This window comes from Electrona antarctica, assembly GCF_951216825.1.
Source record: "Electrona antarctica genome assembly, chromosome: 14".
In the NCBI taxonomy this organism is placed as follows: Eukaryota; Metazoa; Chordata; class Actinopteri; order Myctophiformes; family Myctophidae; genus Electrona; species Electrona antarctica.
In genome coordinates, this window is record NC_136795.1 from 9,445,335 (window position 1) to 9,470,432 (window position 25,098).

Consider the following 25,098-nt stretch of genomic DNA (forward strand, 5'->3'; position numbering starts at 1 on the left):
ACCAAGAATGGGAGGGGTGGGGATGGGTGGTGCCACACGTGACACGGGGGTAGACAAGGTCAAGATTCAGCAGCAGATCACCAGATGGATAAATGACTCCGTTGGTTAATGTGGAGACTCACCAAGCACAGATATCAAGGTGTCAAACTGCACCTGGGTCGTTTTCAGTTTTTGATTGCAAAAAATTAATTAAGTAAAATGGTAAATGGTTAATTTACTGTATATTGCACCTTTATCCAAAGCGCTTTACAATGTCAATTCACACATTCACACGGTCACACCCCCACGGCAGAGGCAACCATGCAGGGTACCAACCTGCTCACACTTTGACATCACAAGGAGGAGCCGGGCATCAAACCAGGAAACCTCTTGATTCCCAAACGGTCGCTCTACCTCTGTTATGAATGTTATGATGCAGCGAGAGAATTGAACCCAATATGCAGAGTCACAGGAAACAGTGTCGATTTAAAGTATTTAATGAGGAAAAATAGGAATCCAGGCATAAATCTCACATTAGAGTAGAACACAGGAATCTGGAACAAAACTCACACTTGAGTAGAATGCAGGAATCAGGAATCAAATCATAAAATGTCCAAAAGTCAAAACCTGCATCTGCTACAACAAACTCTGATCTGACAATGCATGCTTGCTATGAGTCCAGTCTTATAGGGGGAAGGTTGATTGTAGAATAGTTCACAGGTGGGATGACGAGGGAGTTGGAGACAGGTGAGTACATGGGACTGCAGTGTGGAATGGAAAGTGGGAGTGGCCAGGGCTGACATGGTCTGTGGAGAGACAGATCATGACAGTACCCCCCTCTCAAGGGACGGATACCAGACGTCCCACAACATTGCCAAGGGACGAGCAGGGCGGGTGGAGGGGGCCTGGAGGAGGGAAACTGAGGCGCAGGACCAGAGCAAAGGGGATCTTCAGGGGGGCGGCCAGGATGACGGCCAGAGGCAGGGCTGGTGACTTCAGGGGGACGTCCAGGAGGATGGGAGGTGGCAGAACGAGCGCCATCTGGGGGACGGCCAGGATGCTGGGATGAGGCAGTGACATCATCCGGAGGGCGGCCCGGAGGTCGAGACGAGGCGGAGGAGGCGCCGTCAGGAGGGCGGCCTGGAGGCCGAGACGAGGCGGAGGAGGCGCCGTCAGGAGGGCGGCCTGGAGGCCGAGACGAGGCGGAGGACCTTGGAAGCGGAGCCGGGTATGCTGCCGACGGAGGCGACGCCAGGGATGCTGCAGACGGAGGCGACGCCAGGGATGCTGCAGACGGAGGTGCTGCAGGTTCAGAAGGCAACGCCGGAGATGCTGCAGGCTCGGAAGGCAACGCCGGAGGTGCTGCAGGCTCGGAGGGCGACGCCAGGGATGCTGCAGACGGAGGCGACGCCGGAGGTGCTGCAGGTTCAGAAGGCGATGCGGGAGATGCTGCAGGCTCGGAAGGCAACGCCGGAGGTGCTGCAGGCTCGGAGGGCGACGCCAGAGGTGCTGCAGGCAGAGCTGCAGGAAGAGGAGATGGAGCTGCAGGCGGGACTGCAGACACAGGAGGCGGGGATGCAGGCGGAGCTGCAGACACTGGAGGCGGGGATGCAGGCGGAGCTGCAGACACTGGAGGCAGGGATGCAGGCGGAGCTGCAGACACAGGAGGCAGGGCTGCAGGCGGAACTGCAGGCGGAGTTGCAGGCGGAGGAGGCGGAGCTGCAAGCGGAACTGCAGGTGGCACTGCAGGGGGAGGAGGCGGAGCTGCAGGCGGAACTGCAGGCGGAGGAGGCGGAGCTGCAGGCGGAACTGCAGGCGGAGGAGGCGGAGCTGCAGGCGGGACTGCAGGCGGAACTGCAGGTGGAGGAGGCGGAGCTGCAGGCGGAGGAGGCGGAGCTGCAGGCGGAGCTGCAGGCGGAGCTGCAGGCGGAGGAGGTGGAGCTGCAGGCGGGACTGCAGGCTCAGGACAGGAGGAGGATGCTGCAGACTCTGGTGACGGGACCCCAGAGGACTCTGCACACCCAGGAGACGAGGAGCCATCGCCCAACACACCTGGCAGCTGTAGGAAGCAGCTGACCAGATAGCCCAGGAGCAGAGCTTCCATAACCTCAGGCTGACACCGGTCACCACAGGAGACGACTGACAAGGGCTCTGGCAGGTCATCGGCTGATATGGCTGTTGAGGGTGCAGAGGGCGCAGGCAGGACATCTAGGAAGATGGCTGGCAAGGGCTCTGGCAGGTCAGCAGGAGATTCAGCCGGTGAGGGTGCAGAGGGCGCAGGCAGGTCCCCAATGGAGACAGCTGGCAAGGGCTTATGGATGCCGGGCAGCGGGGTGCTCTGGCTGTCGACGGAGAGCTGGGCAGGCTGGGCCGTGAAAAACTGGGTGGCAGTGAGCTGGGCAGGCTGGGCCGTGGAGAGCTGGGCGGTGGAGGCTCCTGGTGGTGTTGGCGGCCACGGCGACCATGCCTTCTCCTAGCAGACCCACGGTTCCCCACACTGTCAGGACAGGCTGGCCGGGTGGGCTTGGTGGCTGGGTGACCCAGGGAGACACCCCCCCGCCTGTTGACACAACGGGGACCTCCCCGAGCCAGACGGGTGCCATAAAACGGATTTGTGGCATGAAGTTGTTCTGAATGAACTTCATCATTGCCTCGAAAATGGGAAAAATAATCCATAGACTGGGTGCCCTGCTGGTTAGCATCCAGGCTAGCGGGACGCAGGCTCACCACTCCAACCCTAACAAAATGAGGAGCTGGCTGGGAAGCATGTGGTAGTGAGCTGGTGTCAAAGTTCTTAAGCCTCCCACAAACCACACTAAAATGGGGGACAAAATGGCTTGTCCATGGCCTCTCTGTAAACCACTGCTGCTGGACTGAAATCTCCCTTTGAAGTTCAGCACGCAGGTTAGGAGGAGAGGCCACAAGACGATTCACCACACTTTCAAAAATCAACACCTTCTTTGTCAACACCAAGGGGGCAGGCAGACTTTCCAACGTTGAAGCTCTGGGTCCTAGTGGTAGGAGGAGGGACTACAGGCGGACCCGTGGATTCATGACCGGGAAACCCCGTGCAGCTGGGCTTTAACGTTGAGCGCTCAGTTGCCCTACGTCACTCAGGACCTCAAAGTTGAGGTCCTGGGAGGGACTTCCGGCAGTCTTCCGGGTGCTTCAAAACGCCACTGAGCAACTTCCACTGACATGAATAGCTGGGGGGGCGGATCTTCGCGCCAGTTCAGTCTCTATTATATATATACTCTATGATCAACACTCGTAACTCTGCTGGGTTCATCTTTATGGTCAGATCATAATGTTATGAATGTTATGATGCAGCGAGAGAATTGAACCCAATATGCAGAGTCACAGGAAACAGTGTCGATTTAAAGTATTTAATGAGGAAAAATAGGAATCCAGGCATAAATCTCACATTAGAGTAGAACACAGGAATCTGGAACAAAACTCACACTTGAGTAGAATGCAGGAATCAGGAATCAAATCATAAAATGTCCAAAAGTCAAAACCTGCATCTGCTACAACAAACTCTGATCTGACAATGCATGCTTGCTATGAGTCCAGTCTTATAGGGGGAAGGTTGATTGTAGAATAGTTCACAGGTGGGATGACGAGGGAGTTGGAGACAGGTGAGTACATGGGACTGCAGTGTGGAATGGAAAGTGGGAGTGGCCAGGGCTGACATGGTCTGTGGAGAGACAGATCATGACAACCTCCTGACTAAGCCACTGCTGCTCCTCTCATCTAGTCATCTTCTTACCGTAACTAAAGATACATTGCATGGATGCACCTGGGACGTATCCTCAGTGATGTATCCTGACTGAGGTCAACAGGGTTTCGAGTCTACCAACATCATACCCCTCACTCAGACGACACAGCCGGGGTTGATCAAACAACCGGGACTGGGAGAACCAGATTCTGGCGCGTGGAAGGACTAGGCTCTGTGGGTTGACTCCTGTCCGGGCCCCTCCTACGTCTCACCAGGTCCACTCCTGCTCTCTAAAAGATAAGCCAACTTTGAGGCAATGCCAAAATCAAATAGCAAACCTCAGGTATTCCAACATATCTACAGAAGTGAGCCTTTGTTGCCGTTGGGCAGAAACCATATTTACCCCTTTTGGTAACCCTTCATTTTACGGTACGGTAATTACCAGGTAACTACCAGGTAATTACCTGGTAATAATAGGTAAGTACCTGGTATTACCTGGTAACAACCAGGTAGTAGTTATAAGTATTTACCCATTAATTACCTGGTAATTACATGGTAACTTCCAGATACATTACTCAGTAATTACTATGTAATTACCAAGTATTACCCAGTATGTATAACTATTTACTGTATAATCTCTTGGTAATTATATGGAACTTACCATGGTAAATGACACACTGGTTGCCAGGTAATTACAAAGTATGTTCCTGACAATTACCAGGTATTTATACGGTTTTACTATGTAATTACCAGCTAACTACCCGGTATTTATAAGTATTTACTCTGCAACCAGGCACGATACCCTGGTTGCAGGTACTATAGGTATGTAGGTACTATTGGTATACCAAGTATTTTCAACAACTACCAGGTATTTACTCTTCTACCAGGCAAGTTACCCAGTAGGTACTAGGTCATTACCAAGTATTTTCCTGACAACTACCAGGTAATAACATGGTAACTGTATTCACTGTGTTTACATGGGTACTACCCATGAAACACGTGGGTAGTAGCCTACCAGGAAATGACCAGTTGTTACTAGGTAATCTCCTGACAACTACCATGTAATTACCTGATAGGTATCCAGTAAGAAAGGAGGAACTGTACTGTGAAAGGAAGTGTGCTCTATTTCCATGATATTACCATGTACCTACCTGGTAATTGTAGATTATAATCCTCCCCATTACCCATCAGGGTGTATTTTGAACTTTGAATTTTGAACTGGCAATAACTGTTAATTACTAGGTATTTACTGTGTAAATTAACAGGTAAAACCTTGCAAGTTACCGTGTAAGAAAGGTGGAACTGTACTGTGAAAGGGAGCGTGGTTTGTTTCCATGGCATTACCATGTTCTTTCCCCATAATTGTAAAATGACCAGGTATTTACACAGTATTTAGTAGATTATTAACCAATAATCTTGTGTTTACCCATGGGTGTGAAATTATATCAGGGAGTGATAACGACTAACACAAAATGATCAGTGTTGTTGGTGGGCATCCTCTCCACTCCAACATGCGTCCATAAGTCTGCTTCTCCCCCTGGATAGCACGTTATTATTACACCACCACCCGGTGACAAATAGCAAAAAAAAGCCTTATGTGATTATAATCTACAATTTCCAGGTAGGTACATGGTAATATCATGGAAATAGAGCACGCTTCCTTTTACAGTACAGTTCCTCCTTCCTTACTGGGTACCTATCAGGTAATTACATGGTAGTTGTCAGGAAATTACCTAGTAACAACTGGTAATTTCCTGGTAGGCTACTACCCACGTGTTTCATGGGTAGTACCCATGTAAACACAGTGAATACAGTTACCATGTTATTACCTGGTAGTTGTCAGGAAAATACTTGGTAATGACCTAGTACCTACTGGGTAACTTGCCTGGTAGCAGAGTAAATACTTGGTAGTTGTTGAAAATACTTGGTATACCTATAGTACCTACATACCTAAAGTACCTGCAACCAGGGTATCTTGCCTGGTTGCAGAGTAAATACAATACCGGGTAGTTAGCTGGTAATTACATAGTAAAAACGTATAAATACCTGGTAATTGTCAGGAACATACCTGGTAATTACCTGGCAACCAGTGTGTCATTTACCATGGTAAGTTCCATATAATTACCAGGAGATTATACAGTAAATAGTTATACATACTGGGTAATACTTGGTAATTACTGAGTAATGTATCTGGAAGTTATGTAATTAGTCCAATGATCCATGGGTCGGCGGTTCGAATCCCGGCTCCTCCTGGCTACATGTCGAAGTGTCCTTGGGCAAGACACTGAACCCCAAATTGCTCCCGATGTGCTGGTTGGTACCTTGCATGGCTTCCGCCGCAATCGGTGTATGAATGTGTGTGTGAATGGGTGAATGTAATGCACAATCTATGTAAAGCGCCTTGGATAAAGGCGCTATATAAATGCACCATTTACCATTTACCATTTACCAAGACAAATGTCTCCTCGGAGACAATAAAGGCTAATTGAATTGAATTGGTCAAGGCTCCAAAAACAAACAAAAAAAGTCCATAATTGTAGTTTTGTTCAATCATTGTGTGTAGTCATGTACACATAGAGGAAATATTCAACATAACACTATTGAACAGTCACTTCCAATACAGCTGGTGATGTGTGACTCAGCTGTGGTGTGTGTGCAGCCTGAGCCAGGTCCATTGGCGCCCACGGAATGACACTCTCTCGTATTCTTCCTCTCTTTCGCTCTCACACACAGGCCATACATTCAGTGAACCTGTTCACTAGGTCATAAAGTACTTCCCTGTGTGGGGAAGTGAAACAGAGCTTTGTTATTCCAGCAGACAGTAATAGAACACTGCCACACAAATGGAGGAAATGGGACGAGTACAGAATTTCTATCGCTTCAAAGGTTACTTTATTTTGTCTCCCTTGGAAGAAATTTGTCTTGGAGACATGTACACAATACACAATATATACATACTGTACACACAATACATTACCATACAAAAACAAAAAAACAGTCGTATATCACCCCAACAAACATACCTAGGTATAATACATTGTGTACACAATTGTGTTAGCCTGCCCAATGGTGGAATGCTCAAAAATGACCTGGGGGTGTGTGAACATACCCATAATCTTCCCTGCCATTTTAACCAAATCCCAGATGTAATTACCGGTACAATGGGAGCCCTCTGTATGGCCTGTACCCTACCTTAGAATAAACTCTCCCAAGGTCTGTCCAGGAAGACAAGGAGCCTTTTCCCAATTTCAACACCATGTGAATTCCATGGTAATAAGCCACTAGTTACAATATTACCATTTACCAATCCACAGGATATGACTCACTATATTGAGGATGGGCACCTAAACCTATAGTCTTAGTTATAGTTGAAAAGGCGTTGTTTGTTGATTGATCAATCACTGTGGTTACTAAGTGGGTACACTCCCATAATGCTTGATTGAATCAGCCACACCTTTTCTGTATAGTCTCATTGGTCATACTGTACATAACATTAGACAATTATTGATGATTCAAGCATGAATTCAAGATGATTCATCACTTATTCACATAAAGATACCGCGCCAGTGGTGCCATGCATGAATGCCATTCTTGCCATCACCATGAAAGTGTGCATGGCGCAATATCAAAAACGTCACTCAAGGTGTGTGTGTGTGTGCGCCTGTGCGGGTGTGTGTGTAGCTATCCACCATTGTCAGGTGTAGAGGCGGCTGGCAACGCCATGTGCAGCAGAAAAACTGGGAATTATTGGCATTACAGAAAAAAATATTTGTGTATTTATAGTCTGTTTAGTAATAATAATATTATTGCCTTAACTTATATTTACCTGCCAAAATGAAGGCATCTGTCTACACTGCCAGTAAGATGCCTGAGGGCGAGAAGCGACCTCAGGTCGCGTGCACGCATCCGCCTCGTTGATGGCAAAGCGAGCGCTGGCGCTTTGGCATGGGGGGTCAGATCAACATGGGGTGAATTCTGTACTGGCCATATAAGGAGCATGTCTTGAGTGTACAGGGTTTGATGAGGTCAGATCAACATATGGAATGTCAGAACAGGTCAGCTCCATACAGTATATAGAGATCTAAGGGTGGTAGCGGGGACATTCTCTTGAGTGTACAGGGTTTGATGAGGGCCCAGGTAGGGCCGGGCCTTCATTTCCGGGCCTGTTGAGAACTCTAGTTTTCCCAGCTGCCGGGCATGGCTGCACTAATAACTTTGGGGCGGGCCCGTCTAGAGTTTGAATGGACAGGTGGGCCTGCTGAGAACTCCAGTTTTCGCCACTGCCGGGCGTGGCTGCACTAATAACTTTGGGGCAGGCCCGTCTAGAGTTTGAAATTTGAATGGACAGGTATAAGTCAGAAGGGAGACATCGAAGAGGAAGGACGGATGGGCAGGGATCAACATATGGAATGTCAGAACAACAGGTTCTGACATATACTGTATCCATTTGTTTGAGGTCAGATGTAGAGTTACTGGCCAATATTGATGTCCATATATGGGCTTAACTGCGACAGCAGGTCACATTTACTATGACATCATCCACATCTCCATTCCTGATGATGTCACATGATGTCACGAGACCTGGGCACCATATATGGTGCCCGACACACAGGACATGCACAATTCCATAGTTAACTGCGACCTTCGTCGCAATAAGCTTGCTTTAATCCTACGTTTACACTAGCGACAGCTACAGAACAACCAGGTGTGGTCTACATCTACAGCTACAGAACAACCAGGTGTGGTCTACATCTACAGCTACAGAACAACCAGGTGTGGTCTACATCTACATTGACAGCTACAGAACAACCTGGTGTGGTCTACATCTACATTAATCCTACGTTTACACTAGCGACAGCTACAGAACAACCAGGTGTGGTCTACATCTACATTGACAGCTACAGAACAACCAGGTGTGGTCTACATCTACATTGACAGCTACAGAACAACCAGGTGTGGTCTACATCTACATTGACAGCTACAGAACAAACAGGTGTGGTCTACATCTACATTGCCACACTGTGTAAATGAAGGTATGGTGAAACAAAAACATATGGTTGACGTTTCACTGCGTCATCAGAGCACTGCAACAAGTTGAAGCCAGCTCCATCTTTTTATACAGTGCCACGAAGCGACCAGTGTCGGGTGACAGTTTGAAGCTTCATGTTGCTGGCTTGAAACTGAATTTTGCCTCGTCACCGCTCGTGTGAACGCATGATTAGGAAGTGTCTCCCCTCAAGTGTCAAACCACAAAAGTCATCATTGAAATCAATGGCATAAAGCAGCTGTTTCCCAAACAGTAGGTCAGCACCTGACCTGATGTCTGGGTCGCAGACCCAGTTTCCCACTTTAAAAAAAAAAAATATATTATTTGAAAATATTTAAAAGGGGGTTAAGGTTTAAACAATAACAAAAATTAAAAATGTCATCAGTTCAAAACAATTCCAATATTTTTCAAAAGTATTTGATAAATAAAATCAAAACATCAAAAACATTTCCATAAATAAAGCATTTAAGAAATAAGCCCTGAGCTTGTAGATCTGCTATTTTCACAAGTTTGGATCCTGGGCAAATTCATTTCTCTTTTGGGTCTTGAGCTAAAACGTTTGGGAACCACTGGGACAGTAAGCGTGTGTGTGCGAGTGGGTGTGCGCACGTGTGTGTGTGTGTGTGTGTGTGTGTGTGTGTGTGTGTGTGTGTGTGTGTGTGTGTGTGTGTGTGTGTGTGTGTGTGTGTGTGTGTGTGTGTGTGTAGGATATTGCATGCATTGCCAAAAGTACATGAAGCCAACAATAGCTTTGCCAGGGAAGGAAACGAGCCAGGTTCATAGGTCCTACTAGCCAATACTTGGAGTGGACACCACACATTTTAGAGGGGAAACATTTTCACATTGATCCATCCAGAACAAATCAGTAAAGATAATTCATATGGAACGCACAGTAAAAATCCTTATTGTTATTTTAACAACATACACCAACAATGCACAGCAATGCAGGCATGGACAATAGTACATAATACGTTTTTATAATTGACTCAATTTTGCCACGAGCAATCTAATCTAATCTAATCCCACCCTGTGTAGACAGACCGACAGGCAGACAGACAGGCAGACAGACAGACAGACACAGCCCCAATCAATCACGCATGGTTGGGTCATGTGGTTTCATGGAAGCGAGCTACAATACATACACTGTGTCATCATGTGTGAGAAAGACAGAGAGGAAGAAGTAAAATAAATAAAACCTTAGTATTTCCATCAGCGTTGTTTCCCAGACAACCTTTTCAACATCAGTCTTGAGACTTTCACTACCTCACTACTCGTTACAAATAAAAACACCCCAAAACTTCCTTAACGGTATGCCAAGGAATAAAGGCAATGGGAAGCAAGAAGGATTCTTTGAAACCCTCGGCAATGAGCCAATAAGAAAAGGCTGTTGGCTGTTTGAGGATCAAATATCAGATACTGAATGGACTGAATTTCACTTTCGCTTTATTCGCCATACTGGCTGCTTTGCATTAATGCATTTTTCCTTCATGTGGAATTGCATGTCTCAGCTCGCACGCAGGCAGATGTAACCCAGACTGGATGATATGACAGCTGGAATGTAAACAAACAAGCAGGAACATCAAAAAGAAAAACAAAGAAATCTGCATGCACGCACGCTCACACTCACACTCACGCTCACACTCACACTCACACTCACACTCACACTCACACTCACACTCACACTCACACTCACACTCACACTCACACTCACACTCACACTCACACTCACACTCACACCTATTGGGCATTCTGGCACTGCACATGGATTGAACATTCTGAGGCACAAAACTAAGGACAGCACTGTTTTTGTGTGCACATGGCCAGCCCAGTGCACAGATGAGGAAATCTGTTGCACATGGGGATGGGTGTAGACACAAATTACAGGCTAAACCAAGTGTAAGCAATAGCCTTTTGTTTAAAACATTCAGCTGAATATCACATGATGTAAGGTAAGGTGAGGTAGCAGCAGTAAAAACAAAAATGTATGGAACAACAATGACGTTCTTAAGAGACCCGGTTCAGCACATTTCTATGGTGTGACACATGACCTCTGTTAAAACAAAATGACAATAGCAGGCTATACAATATAACATGTTTGTCAAAAGCATTTACAGGCATGCACAAGTCTGCAAGAACACACTGCACATGTACTCAGACTACTCACGCATGCACACATCTGCTATGTCAATCAGCAGTTCTGGAAAACCAGACCAAAAAACGCAATAGCAGATGCTCTGGATTTGCACAATATTTGAGCGCGTGTCTGCGTTTGTCTGTGTGTGTGTAGCTGCGTGAGTAGGAGTGCATGTGGTTATCTGGTATTTGTCTTCAGTCGGTTTAAGTGAACACTTACAACATATTTTGATTGGACACTGTTATCTTAGATGTGTCAGGACAATATGTTTGTTCTGAGTTAACAGTAATTAGGTTTACACTTAGGACATCGTATCCTCCCTCTTTCATAATGTTCTTTCCTCCCTCCTTCCATAAACAAACTACGCTCGCTCTTCCCAGAAAATCATGACAAACTAGGAAATAACTAGAACTTGAGTTTAGAGCGCAACCCTCCCTAACTAGGAAATGACACATGGTCACAGAGTCATCTTACATCAGTTTAAGTCAAGTGTTTTCACATTGCTGACTTAAAGTCAAGTTATTTTCTCTCACTTTCACTATAACAGCGAACGTCCATCCCATTCCATACATGGAAGAGCATCTGCCTCCAAGAGACCTCTTCGGTCCATTTGTGTTGACATTGCAAAGAGTTATTTCTGTCATTTTTAAAAGAAACATGGTTGGGTCATGTGGTTTCATGGAAACGAGTTATACATGTATGTGAAAGAAAGAGGAAGAAGAACAAACCAAACTAAAACCACAAGCATGTTCATTTCAACTGGTCAATTCGCAAATTGTTGTGAGCTTGTAGATCTGCCATTTTTGAATTTGGACATGATTCAGAAGATTTGCCAAAAACTGGGGTGCCATGGTTAACGTGGTTAACATACTGTACAGTTTTAATAGAATTGTTAACTATTGTTATTATCAATGTAAGGCAGTCTACATTTCTCAAAACGATTTAATTCAGTAATAAAAAATAAAAAAAGGCCAGATGGGGGACATCAAAAGCAGCAGATTGCATGGATTTCTCCCCCAACCCCAGTGTAACTCTGGTTAGCACCTTGCTCAGCCAAAACAGCCAAGACAGAGACAATCTCCGAACCAGATCTGAAAACCTATATTACAGTGACAGTGAGTTACGGGGAATTTAGCAGGAAAGTAGATGATAATCAAATAGTTACTAGGAAAGCAAAGCACCCATGAGAAAAGGAGAGGAAGAAGTAAGTACTTAATTTCCTAGTAAGTACAGTGGAAACTGAGCTAAAAACTAGATGACAGAAATACAGTTCTTAGATAAGTATCTAAATAAATTGATGGTGTGAATACATGTACTTGTACAATACATTCACCAAATATTTGCCTGTTTTTTCTGAATGTCCAGAATAGGGATGATAGTGTTCTGTTCATGTGGTTAATAGCGTCCACTCCTCCTCATAGTTAGGACAGGAGGACAGAGTTAGCCTGTGTGAAAATGAGAAGTGACAGAAAAATACCTCCAAAATTCAGAAATACTACTAAAACTAAAAAGTCTGGTATTCAAAATATACTTAAAAGTACAAAAAGTATACTCATTATGCAGAATGTCCAATTTCACAAGTTTTCAATGTTTAATAATATTTTGAAAATAGCAGCTCTACAAGCTCACAATGAGTCACATCGCGACGGACACGCATTGTGAGCTTGTAGATCGGCTATTTTCAAATGGCCGGAATTAATATAGGAAAGTTGTTAATGTTTGTTTTGTAATACATTTACAAACTAGTAATTACCGTTGTCAAATACCGTAAGTGTAGTATTTGACTTTGAGATGTAGTGGAGTAGAAGTAGCATAAAGTATTGAAAATTGGAAGTAAAAATGCCTCAAATAATTGCATTTAAGTAAATGTACTTAGTTACTTTCAACCACTACCAAGGCAGCTGAATGGCCGAGTGCCTGTATTGTGATTGTAAGAGGATTATATCTCTCTCTTATCTCATCCCTGATATTATGAGATCTCTTCATTGGCCTTGACTAAATGAGTTGCTGCTAGTGTATACCGTAACCTACAGTATGTATCCATCCATACCAAGGTTATTATTGGTCCTTCATTTGTATTATTTCATTTCCAATTCCCGTTTTAAATTCAGCTTAGTTTCCATTTAAATTCGTGAGTAGATTTGCTAGTTTCAGTTTAGCATTCATTACTTAATTGTTTTAGTTTTAACTAAGTTTTTCATTAGTTTCAGTATTAGTTTCTTGTTTTGTTTATTTTCCAAGGAATTCCAATAAAACAACACTGAAGACTATGACTCAGTCATACACATTCCAGTCCCAAACATACTATACATACCTGAGCAAGAATCTTACACATTATTATTCCCTATGGCATGATTTATAGATTAGAATTTAAATAAACAAAGCACTTTAATCCAACAGTTCTCCCTACACTGTCAGGCAAAAACTGCACTCTATAACGTTTTATATACTATATTGTAAGTTCAGAGAAATACTGATCTGAAATACTGTAAATGCACATTCACATATTAAGGCATCATTAATTCCTTGACACGAGTCTGTGTGTCTGTCTTCCTGAGAGAGAGAGAGTAAAGAGAGAGAGAGAGAGAGAGAGAGAGAGAGAGAGAGAGAGAGAGAGAGAGAGAGAGAGAGAGAGAGAGCATCTTCCTATTTCTATACAGAAATATATATAAATATAATATATAATAATATATAAAGCAACAATATTCTTTTTTGGCCTTCACCATTCATTCCATATCCTTCATGGAGGGACAGACAGCAGGCCGACAGGAAATGGGGAGAGAGACGGGGGGGAAGACATGCAGCAAAGGCCGCCGGGATCGGGAGTCGAACCCGCGGCACACCGCCAGACCGGACCGCCAGCCAAGGTGCCCGGACCACTGAGCCACGGCCCAGGCCAATATTCCACGTTTACTATAACTAGCACCAAGACAGAGAAATCCAGGCACACATTATTCCACTTTCATTTTCACTCATACCATAATGACAGCCAGCTGGATCTCATTCAGACAGCTCTGAACTCTGAGCTGTAAACCTTATCAATTCAAAACATTGAGAAAGTGAAAGCCTCAACGACATCATTATTACGTGTAAGTGCAATGATAATAAATTGCAGTTTGGGATTAACCAAAGATCACAAAGATAACAATCAGGATTTTACGGTGTAGTTCTATGTAAAATAGTCACAAGGATCTCCATCTGTTATATTGCCCCTTCATGGAAAAGGCGGAGCACTCTGCAAGGACACAGCAGCATAGTTCACATTTTACAAGGTAAGGCTAAAGAGTCAAGACAAAACGAAAGCAACACTTCAAAGTGCTGTCCTCTACTTAACTGAACTATCCATAAATCATTCAACCTGTTTGCATCTTTGCAACCAAAGACTAAGTCAAGAAACAACACTGGTATAATTATTCATATTTTACCATTTAAGACCCTGATATGCATTTCTGTCCAATACTGCTGTCTGCTGAGCAGCTGTCAATAATTTCCTGTAAAGATGTGCAGTTAAGGCTCAGGCCCATATGCACGAATAGACACATTCTTGTCACAGAACTGGGATCAGTTAGTTCATTGCTTACATGCACACAAAAGTGTGTGTGCAAAGGTTTGTGTGTGTTATATATGAGCAAAATCATAAGGCCTACGTAATCACTCCTCACCCCATCCATCAGGCTCATAGAGGCACAATAAAAGTCAAATAAGCTGTGTGCGTGCCGCACACTCACGCACACACGCACCATCATTCCCAGTTCCCTGGAAATGAAACTCAAGCATCCTTCTCCAAACATCCACCACAAATGGAAGCTCACGTGTCTTTGTGTTGACATGCACAGTTGCACACCAAAGCCCATTTACTGTACATGCACAAATAAACACGGTATGTCTTGCAAATGCACATAAATGCATTATTGCACTGATGCACACAGAGGCAGAAGAGATATTTACTGATATTAGTGTACTCTGTGTGTATCTCTCTGGGTGTCTGTTTGCTCTCTTTGCTAAGTTTCATTTTCATCCTAAATAAACCTCTTAATGCCCACAGTCCTTCACAACTGCAGGACAATAGGTTTCATTATAATCTGACCAGTGACCCCCTTTGAAGAGCAACAATTTACATTGTTGTGATATACTAACCTGATTACGGTATGTCAAACAGGTGAATGTGACGAGATGTCAACTAAGATGTGTGTGTGTGTGTACCTCCGCTTCAACCGGTGGGCAGAGATATCAACATACTACTGTACATCCAGTAGACATGGAGGCTGAATATGAAACTTTAACACGAGCCATCAGGTCTTTCCTTAGCTTTCGTACACTGACAGTGCATGAATTAGGGATTGGTGTGTCTGTCTGCCTGTCTGTCTGTCTATATGGCTGTTATCTGTTAAGATGTCCACACTCCACACCAAAAAGCACAATACTGTAACTATAACAATAAAGATATTATTGTTTTAAAAATCATTCTAACTCAAGTGGCTGGCATTGTGGTTGTGGCCACAACTACAATGACGACAGTGGTGTCTGGATAGCCTTTTGTTCTAATTATCTTCCTTTTTTGTTATAAATTGTTTTGATTAAATCTATCTCACAAATGAAATCAAACAATCTAAATGCCACCATAATGTATTTCTAGTGCTCTTCAAAACACATAGACTCTATACTTAAACAGACAAGTTGGCATTGTACAATTGGTGCACACATTTTTCCCTCTCTATACCAAGTCTCTTATCTGAAAATAGCCGATCTACAAGGTCACAACAAATTGTGAAGTGTTGTGAGCTTGTCGATCTGCTATCTTTTGTGAATGTTCCCCCCAGGATAGAGATGCTATAGGGTTCAAGTATAGTAACATAATTAGCATTTCCCTTGACTTTTACTCTTCCTGCCTATCTGTTTGTTGTTTCTGTCTGGCCTCAGTCTATCTAGGCTAAGGGATGCATAAACTGCTAGAATCTAAGAACAAATTTAAAGGGTAACTTGGAAACATGAGAGCAATGATTTACATTATGATCAGTGCATCAGTCCAAATATGGATATATGCAATTGCAGTTGCTTTCTGTAGAATGAATACTGAAGTGGAAGCCAGCCCATGATTAAGAATATTTGTTATACAGAACAAAATAACAGAGAATGAGGAATAGTTCTAGAGAAATGGCCATGGCATGAATCATAACAAAATATATAGTAATTCAAGTAACCACTAGGAGGCAGCGTTGGTGAAATATTTCCTCTATTGGTGTATTCACTATTCAGTATAGATTCAGACCCTAATATCAACGTGACAATTTAGATATTTATTTTTGTGGTTAATGGGCTCAGGCAACACAAAACTTAATTTAGTAACCCAATATTCTTTCATTGTAATGATTTGATGTGTCAGGCAGCTGCAGCAAGTGAGTCAATCTTCAGCAGTTTTAGAGAGGATTGTCAGCAGGATATGATTCACATCTGATCTCAGTGACTGACTGGATCAGGCAAATTTATTTGCAAAAGTGGACATTCGTTTAACAAGCAATCATCAACGTTGTTAAATAAAGATTTATGATGACGTGTAATATAATATAGGCTACAAAGATTATTTTGAGGCGCAGCACAAAAGTTTCACTTTCGATTTAGCTGCTGCAGTTCAAGTAAACGCTAGGCTTCTATGAAACACACGCGACTGCACGAGAGAAGAGAACGAAGGCGGAGTCAGATGAGGATTTCTTAGAAACTGCAAGAACACAGCCTGCCCCTGCCTACGGCTACAGCGAATCCACAGTAGGCCTATATAAAGATGAGGAGAACAGTGGATATGGTATTGGGTAGAAAAAGACTTGAGACAGACACACAAAATATAGGCCTTAATAGAAGCAGTCAAATTCAAAGTCGTTGAATCGCACTGGGGATTTAATCATTCGCTGTTCGGAATACAGCGACCACCTATCGAAACAAATAATCAAACTTTGGACTGCAGGCTTATGTATTGGATGAGGCTATGAGCTGGAACTCGGTGTTTTCGCAAAACGGTAAGAATTGTTTTCCAGCGCCTGCAGAGGCTAGTCAGACAGACAGTGTGCCAGTGTCAGTATGACTTTCTGGGCGACAACATAAACTGCCTTTACGTCGGTGCAAAAACGGCCTGGCTGTCAGGTTTAATATTGCATTTGCAACTTGAACGTTTTGCATCGATGGTAAAGAAATAGTATGCAAGAATGCAATGCATTAGGCAATGCAACATTGTTTCAAGCCACGGGGAGAACTGAGGACAAACTTCAGTACACGCTTACCTGAACCTGTCGCTCCTCCTATCCAATAATAATGTGTGCTTAGAAGAAATGAGGCCCAACCAGGTGGCGTTTTGAAGGCTGTTGTTTACAGTACAGCCACATAATAACACTCAACTGATTGACATTGAGGATGGCAGTCCACACCAAGCAAGCACTTTAACTGGAAGTGCAGGCTAACTGAAAAATCATGTGGGTTAGAATTGTTGACAAAATGGCTAAATAATATCTACATTTCGCAATTTGTCATGACATTATTTCAAACCTTCACTTTTCTATCTATCTGTGTCACTTGTTGGAGTGTGACTTGTTGAACGTATTGTGATAGGGTAGTTAGATTGTTGGTCAGTTTGTCATGAATATTGTTGTAGCTAGGACTTAAAGAATTTATTGTATCATACAGGATGTTAATCTGCCACACAGGTAGGCTGTGGAGTATAGATGATGACGTTTTAGTGCAAACTTTAAAATACACAGTTTTATCTGTAAACGTGTAACGTTGATTTAGAATATACTGTACCTCTTTGAGGATATTTAAAGTGTATTGAACACACTAATAATGTTTGTTATGTCATGGCATGTGTTATCTATAGATGTAGTAGCTCTACCTGTGTTGTAGTCCAACCACAAAACACACACACACACACACACACACACACACACACACACACACACACACACACACACACACACACAGAGGTGTGACAGAACCTACTAAATCTACACTATCTACCCCATCTACCCTCCAATGTCATTGTTTTTTATTATACTGATGAGTGTTCTGTTTTGTGTCTTTCCAGGATGTCAGTGAGGCGTGTAGCGATGGGAGAGGGTTTGGGACCACTCTCCCCTGTAGGATGGTAGCACAGAGCAACGTGGAACGTCATGACAAGACCTGCACGTCATTAACCTCATCATCCTCATCATCATCCACCTCATCGCCACCTCCACCCAGACACCAGCTGAGCCACCTCCCGCTGCACCAACGCCCCGAGACAGAGCGGCTCCAGCGACGGGACGACCCGGACAGATGCCCGCTGGCGGTTCTGCCTCGCCCCGACCCGGCCCCGGTCCCCCCCGCCCCCCTGGCCGCGGCTCCTCCTACCCACTTCCCGCCGTTCCGCTGCCAGGAGGACTACAGGGTCATCATGGACACGGCCTCCAAGCTGGAGCGCAGCGGCTTCTACTGGGGACCCATGGGCGTGCAGGAGGCCCACCGGCTGCTGCAGGACGCGCCGCTGGGCAGCTACCTGGTCCGCGACAGCCGCCAGAAGGACGTGTTCTTCACGCTGTCCTACCGCGCCGAGAGCGCCTGCGTGAGCGTGCGCATCATCTACAAGGGCCAGCGCTTCAGCCTGGCCGGCAGCGAGCGCTCGTTCGCCAGCCTCTTCGGCCTCCTGGAGCACTACGTGGCGTCGCCGAAGAAGAGTCTGACCGTGCCGTACCGCAGGCGCGCTCCCACACTGCAGGAGCTGTGCCGGAGCTGCATCGTGGGGGCGTGCGGCGGCGGGGAGCAGCAGCGGCTGTCGCAGCTGCCTCTAAACCGCGTCGTCCAGGACTTTCTGTCGGAGTTCCCGTACAAGTTGTGAGCTCACGTTGGGTCGGCCCGTTGCCGAGGCGCGGCAGTCACGGAGAGCTTGTTGGTCAGTGGATGGACCGGTGGACCGTATCGCTGTGTTCGGAAAGGACAGTCCTCCTTAAGCTGAGATACCGCACAAAGAGAAACATTTTCCCTGTAAGCCATTCTCGGGGACAATTGAAGGTTCACTCCCACATTTTGCACACTGCTGTGCTGCACTGCATTTTAAAAGACATTATTTTCTCCAGACACTTGACCTCCCTCTCCACCTGGACAGGCTATAGCTTGGTCAAATACAAGCCTAAATATTTCAAAGGCGCTGCATTAACAGACTACTACCAACAACTAATGACCTCTACATTATTAACTTTAAGACCACCCATCCGTTTATGGTTGCCATTAGATGCCCATGATCATCAGCGTGTGACCTATACATGGACATGGGTCAATGTGCAACAGGCTAATCAAACAGACCACAACATGTTTTGGACAGTTGACTGTTGTATGCAGTGTTGCGTAAGGGTGAAAGTACCATGGCTTCTCCTCTGGCCATGCAGTTGTGAGCTAACCTATCTGACACAGTGGTACTATTGGGTTTGTAATGCTATGTTTTGTATAAGTCCTATGTTCACTTTGTTTTGTAGCACACTTGAACACTCTAAAGTGAATGTTTACATTGACGCACATCATGAATGTTTGCCACCACCGACGGCTCAAATGCCACCGCACGTCCATCCACACGTATTGAATCTGAATGTGCTGAAACCACGTTCATTTGTTGATTGCTTTCGCCTGCCTGAAGCACCGGATGATGACCGTCCTGTTGTGGTGCCAAAACTGGACGAAACCAATCCATCCCAGTTCAATCGCTGTAGAGGATGTGAGATGGTGTTTGATTCACTAGGTGCCGGGGTATTTAGTACTGTATATCTCAGTCATATGACTGTCCTCTCTGTCAAGCACACACAAACCTCATTATTAATCAGAAGGAAAAATAGTGTCAATGTTATTATTATTCTATTGTCTTTCATTACTGTATTATCTGACATAATGTATATTTTTATAGAAAATAAATATTATTTGTGAACATTTCAAGATAGAATCTTCACTCTTGTGGTTTTCATTTAATGTCCATCCCATCTGTACATGTGTGTGGGGATACAGTACACTACAGTGCAACATTCTTGTTCTGTATTTGCCATTGCTTGCCTGTGTCAGTCAACTGGCAACAGCCAGACCGTATTGGTGCTAGTGAGACAGCAACAGACAGACAGAAAGGATGACAAAGTCTTTACCACAGTGAGTTTCACATTGATTCATCTAAGTATGGCAAAGGTAAGTGGAATTAAGTTGATAGTAAATGGCCCCCTTATGCTCTCACACACACACACACACACACACACACACACACACACAGTTACCAGAAGCGGAGGAAGAGGTGTCAGAGAAAGGAACTATCTATGTGAGGGAGAACCCAAAGACATACAGTATAGTACTGTATGTACAGAAGGTTAAGGTCATAATATGAATTATGTTACAAGAAAGGTAAAGTAAATGGACAGATATGATAAATATGAGAATGCATGTTTGTGGCATGTCTTCACCAATCCAGGATTGGTCACACTGTACAAAAAGCTAAACAGTAATATACAAATGGGCATTAACATGGAACCCACAAGGAAAACTGAGCAGAGGGAGATCCAGAAACACCTGAGCCAAATTCCAATACCCAAAATCTCGGCCACTCGCACTCGTCACTCCAGCATGGCGGTGTTGCGGTGAAATTGGTGACCTGCCGAAATATGTGACCATCACATAACTTACATGGAGGTCTTTAAATACGTGGCCTAAATACAGCTAATAAATGCTGGAGTGAGTGAGCGAGTGGTAGAGATTTTGGGTATTGGAATTCAGTTCTGGAGGAGGAGCACAGTGCTAGATGTCAAACAGAAGGGACTGACGTGGAAACGGCTGGAGAGGATGGCACAAGACAGACGATGGTGGAAAAGATTCATCAATGGCTTATGTTCCGAAAGGAATATAAAGGCCTACTGTAAGTAAGTAATGTGGCATATCTTGCTATTATGACTAGGAGTGATGCTTACAGATATGTCCATGGTGTTGGCTTTCGAACAGGAAGGTAGGAGCGCACACCAGTAGTGGGGAGGTGCTGACCGCGGGAGATAAAACTGACTGAGAAAGGAGTTGGCTTTAACTGAAAGAAAACGTTTGTATGACTAAGAAAACGTTTGTATGACTGTGTGTGTGTGTGTGTGTGTGTGTGTGTGTGTGTGTGTGTGTGTGTAACCTACATGAAAATGAACAGGCTTGTCATCGTCTAGTTATGTGCTGTAAAAGCTTATCTAACCCTCACCTCCCTCACCATACAGTATAAGTCTTCAAGTTTAACATTTACTGTAATCCCAGGAAACCCTCCCTTAACCCTAACCTCAACCCTAACCTTAAAACCTTATTCATTTTATTGAATGACTGTTAATTGACATTTGACTGAACACATTTTCAACTTTCAGTTGAAAAACCACATTGCAATCTTTCCATCTAAATTAGGCTTGGCAGTGGCACAAATTAACCTTACACGGTTTGTCTTCTGAAGAACCAGCAAATTAAGGCTACACTACAGCCCCAAAGGTTGAATAAAGTTCATTTGCTAGAGTTAGTGTGGTATGGTTTTTCCTTTTTTGATAAATTGTTTCCACTGCCAGCCTCATGAGACGTAATCATCGTGTTTCCTTGGTGGCAGTTTTCTTCTACCGTCAAATGAACTCCTAACCCTACCAATCCACCTTGCACTGTCTAACCCTAACTAGAACTAACACGCACGCACGCACGCACGCACGCACGCACACACACACACACACACACACACACACACACACACACACACACACACACACACACACACACACACACACACACACACACACACACACACAGTGTGAGTCATGCTGTGTAGATTAGAATGTTGTAACGCTTCCTTACTGACATTCTTTATCCATTATATTCATGTCACACGCGAGCAACACGACTCATATACCGGTAATTATTTTACCTCAGAAGAAATCTACTCAGCCGCTAGGACACATTCTCCTGCCTGAACACTGCCTGAGTGTATCTTTATCATTTTATTTTTATGCTTGACAGTTGTAAAAAATAAAAATTCTCTGCTTTATTTTATCTTGAACATATTGAGGTACAATATTAGATGAATTGTTTCCTGCCTCAGAAGAACTCAACATGAGATCATAGTTTATTCTCACACTGAGAGTGACGTGTGTGTCTGTGTGTGTGCGCTGATGAGTCATGTTAGTTTCATTCATAGTATTTATTTCCAGGATATACCTCAGCATTTGGAGAAATGAACAGGAGGAACTGGTCCACGTGTGACGTTTGTCAAATGATTTCTGTGCAATCATTTGTTTGGTGGATAGATAGTGGAGGGTGACAGGAAACAGGAAGAGAGACGGGGAGTGACCTTAAAGGGAGTGACACAGCAAAGGTCATCGGGCTCGGGAATCAAACCTGTGACTCACTGTCAGGCTGCATTAGAGCCTATATGTGGTATGCCCTTAGAGTATACTCTAAGGGTATGCCGCATACCATGCACATAAATAAGGCGCATTGCCTTAACCACTACGTCGGTCATCGGCGCCCCACTAAGATTTAATTGAATTGAACACTATGAATTTATTCCTGCATTATCCCCTCACATCTCTGGACCCTTCGCTTTTTATCACCTGCAACTTGTTTTTCTACTATGGAAAACAAAAACAAAAAAATAAAGAGCGTAAGGCCGGCAGTTAAGCCGGCACCGTACAGTGGAAAAGCAGCAAAGTGCCTGGTGGGGTGTTTTTTTTACGGCTTTGCCGTGCACCATTACAACCCCGATCAGCACAGCTCCTGTTGTGTCTGTACACTGTGTGCAGGCAGACAACGAGACAAGACATGGGCCCTCCTCTTCACCTCTAGCATTGTTATAACTGCGGTTTGATCAAGAGGAAAGCCACATGAAAGGGTTTCGATGTCTTTGCATACCGGGAACACAGACTCACGCACACATACACACTTCCCTGAAGAGAACACATTCAGGCCACAAGGTGACGGAACAGAACACACACACACACACACACACACACACACACACACACACACACACACACACACACACACACACACACACACACACACACACACACACACACACACACACACACACACACACACACACACACACACACACACACACACACACACACACACACACACACACACACACACACACACACACACACACACACACACACACAGTGATGACAGTATGTCACGAGGATGGTAAAACATCAATTAGGTGAGCTTATAGATAAAACAGTGAAAAACACCAACATATTCATATTTTTTGCACACAAAAACACAAAAAGTTCACCTGCTGGACACACAAATACAATTACAGGTATCGATGCAAAGTCAATGGAAGCATTAGGGCTGGCGATAAGACAATTCAACCACCTTTAGTAAAATGTCATGAACACAAAAGCACATCAACTTTCACCTCTCCTTTTACAATAAAGAAAGAAATATATATAATATTTGTCTCCACCAGGCCGAAGGCATGGGGAGAGAGTATGTTTTGCACTCCGTCCGTGTGTGTGTGTGTCCTTCCGTCCGTCCTTCTGTCCGTCCGTTATCAGCTAATCTCCGGCACCGTTGGCCCGATCAATGCCACACTTTGCACACACACTCCCTGGATGCCAACGATGAACCTCTGCCCCACATTTTCCAGAACGGCCTGTTATAGCGCCACCATGAGGCAGCTTTTCACATTGTTTACCTAAAACTGCACCGATCTGCGTGATACGTTGCATGCACACTCCCTAGAGGCCAAGGACAAACCTTTGACCTGCATTTTCCGCATCTGCCTTTTATAGCGCCACCAGGAGGCCGACTTTTGTAAAACACAAATCGTTACACAGTATCTCTATGGTCATGTGCTCAAGTCGGATCTGTCCGATATTTCATATTCCATCCTAATTGGCTATAATTGGCTTTCACAGTTTGCAAGATTGCCCCGTTTTGAACAAAAGCCTCAAATCATGAACGCAGCATGCAATTTACGTGAAATCTTTCACACATTTTCTTACTAGGCTGAGGAATATATCCCACCCTTTTCACATTGGCCTGTTATAGCGCCACCTACAGGTTGATTTTTGCAAAACACATTTTTGGAACAAAATGCTTAAAAAACATGTTTATATTAATCCTAAACATTTTGCCAAACATCTCACACAGTCCTATCCTCCTGGTGGAGACCTGTGCCCAGAAGGGCACTTTTTCTAGTTTCCTATCCATCCATGTATGTATGTATACAATATATGACATGTATGCATACTATGTATACGTAGATGTAGACAGTGTGTGTTTGAGACAGTTTCTTCAGTGTTGTGGTAGTTGTGAGGAACATAATCAGACAGACAGGGAAAGGAGAAGGGGAGAGTCAACGAGAGTGAGAGAAACTGAACAAAACTGAACACTGCACAAAAACATCAAATAAACAGCCTCACCACTTTTAAGTAGAATAATTTATTGCATCTCTTACAATTATTTCTCTGTTTCTGTCCATTTAATATAACAATAATTACAAGGTTTAAAAGCAGAAAGCATTTACAGAGCATACAAACAAATTACATACAGAAACACTACAATCAGAGACTGACTCATAATCCTAATTATTAGTACTGTAGTTGTCAATTGGCCCATCTTGCTGCAGCTATGTACAGACACAAAGTGAAAGTACAGTGGAAGAAAAATAGAATAGGAGTATTGCTTTGAATTCACTCTTTTTTTTAAACTTGCTTGATGACTGTACATAGTTAAAAAATAAAAGAGTGATAATCAAGCATAAGACTTAGTTAATTTTAATAGGAGAAGACAAGATTTGGAGAGATGAGGATACAAACAGGGGCTGGAGAGAGGTCCAAAAGAGAAATGAGAGAGTACCAGACAAGAGTTCAGATTAAACCATAAAGAGGAGACAGGGAGAGTCTGCAGATGCAACCAATTAACGTGTTTGCGCCGACGCTTCTTCGTTACGGTTTCAATTTCCAACTGGCGTGAGCCAAGAAAGAATTCAGCAGTTATGCATAATAACATACACTGATCCTGTTTCCTGCCGATTCATCGACACTTACTGCTGAACGGAGAGATAGGCTGTCAAACATGTTACATTCATCTCTCCCCTCATTCTTTAGCTCTTTAGATTATTGCAGTAGTAAAGCTTTATTCAACTGATTAGTAGGAGGAAGAGGAGGACGAGGAGGAGGAAGTGGGGGATTGCCCGTTTAGACACAGACCACAGCA

At 44.2% G+C, this 25,098-nt stretch overlaps 2 protein-coding genes across 2 annotated transcripts in view; one reads left to right on the forward strand and one right to left on the reverse strand.

Annotated features, from left to right (window-relative positions):
* prkcbb (protein kinase C, beta b) overlaps positions 1-17,177 on the reverse strand; it is a 164,076-nt gene extending 146,899 nt beyond the window's left edge. The window contains exon 1 of the mRNA XM_079521676.1: positions 17,151-17,177. The gene's annotated coding sequence lies outside the window, so the exon portion shown is untranslated. The remainder of the gene's footprint in view (positions 1-17,150) is intronic.
* Positions 16,555-19,832, forward strand: socs1a (suppressor of cytokine signaling 1a). Its single transcript, XM_079521675.1, has 2 exons — positions 16,555-16,889; positions 17,948-19,832. The coding sequence occupies exon 2, from the start codon at positions 18,005-18,007 to the stop codon at positions 18,734-18,736; it is 732 nt and encodes a 243-aa protein (XP_079377801.1). The 5' UTR covers positions 16,555-16,889; positions 17,948-18,004; the 3' UTR covers positions 18,737-19,832.
* Positions 19,833-25,098: the final 5,266 nt, after the last annotated feature.

Excerpts from the sequence above, each read along its gene's own strand:
- socs1a (XM_079521675.1), top strand. The coding sequence starts at position 18,005 with ATGGTAGCACAGAGCAACGTGGAACGTCATGACAAGACCTGCACGTCA.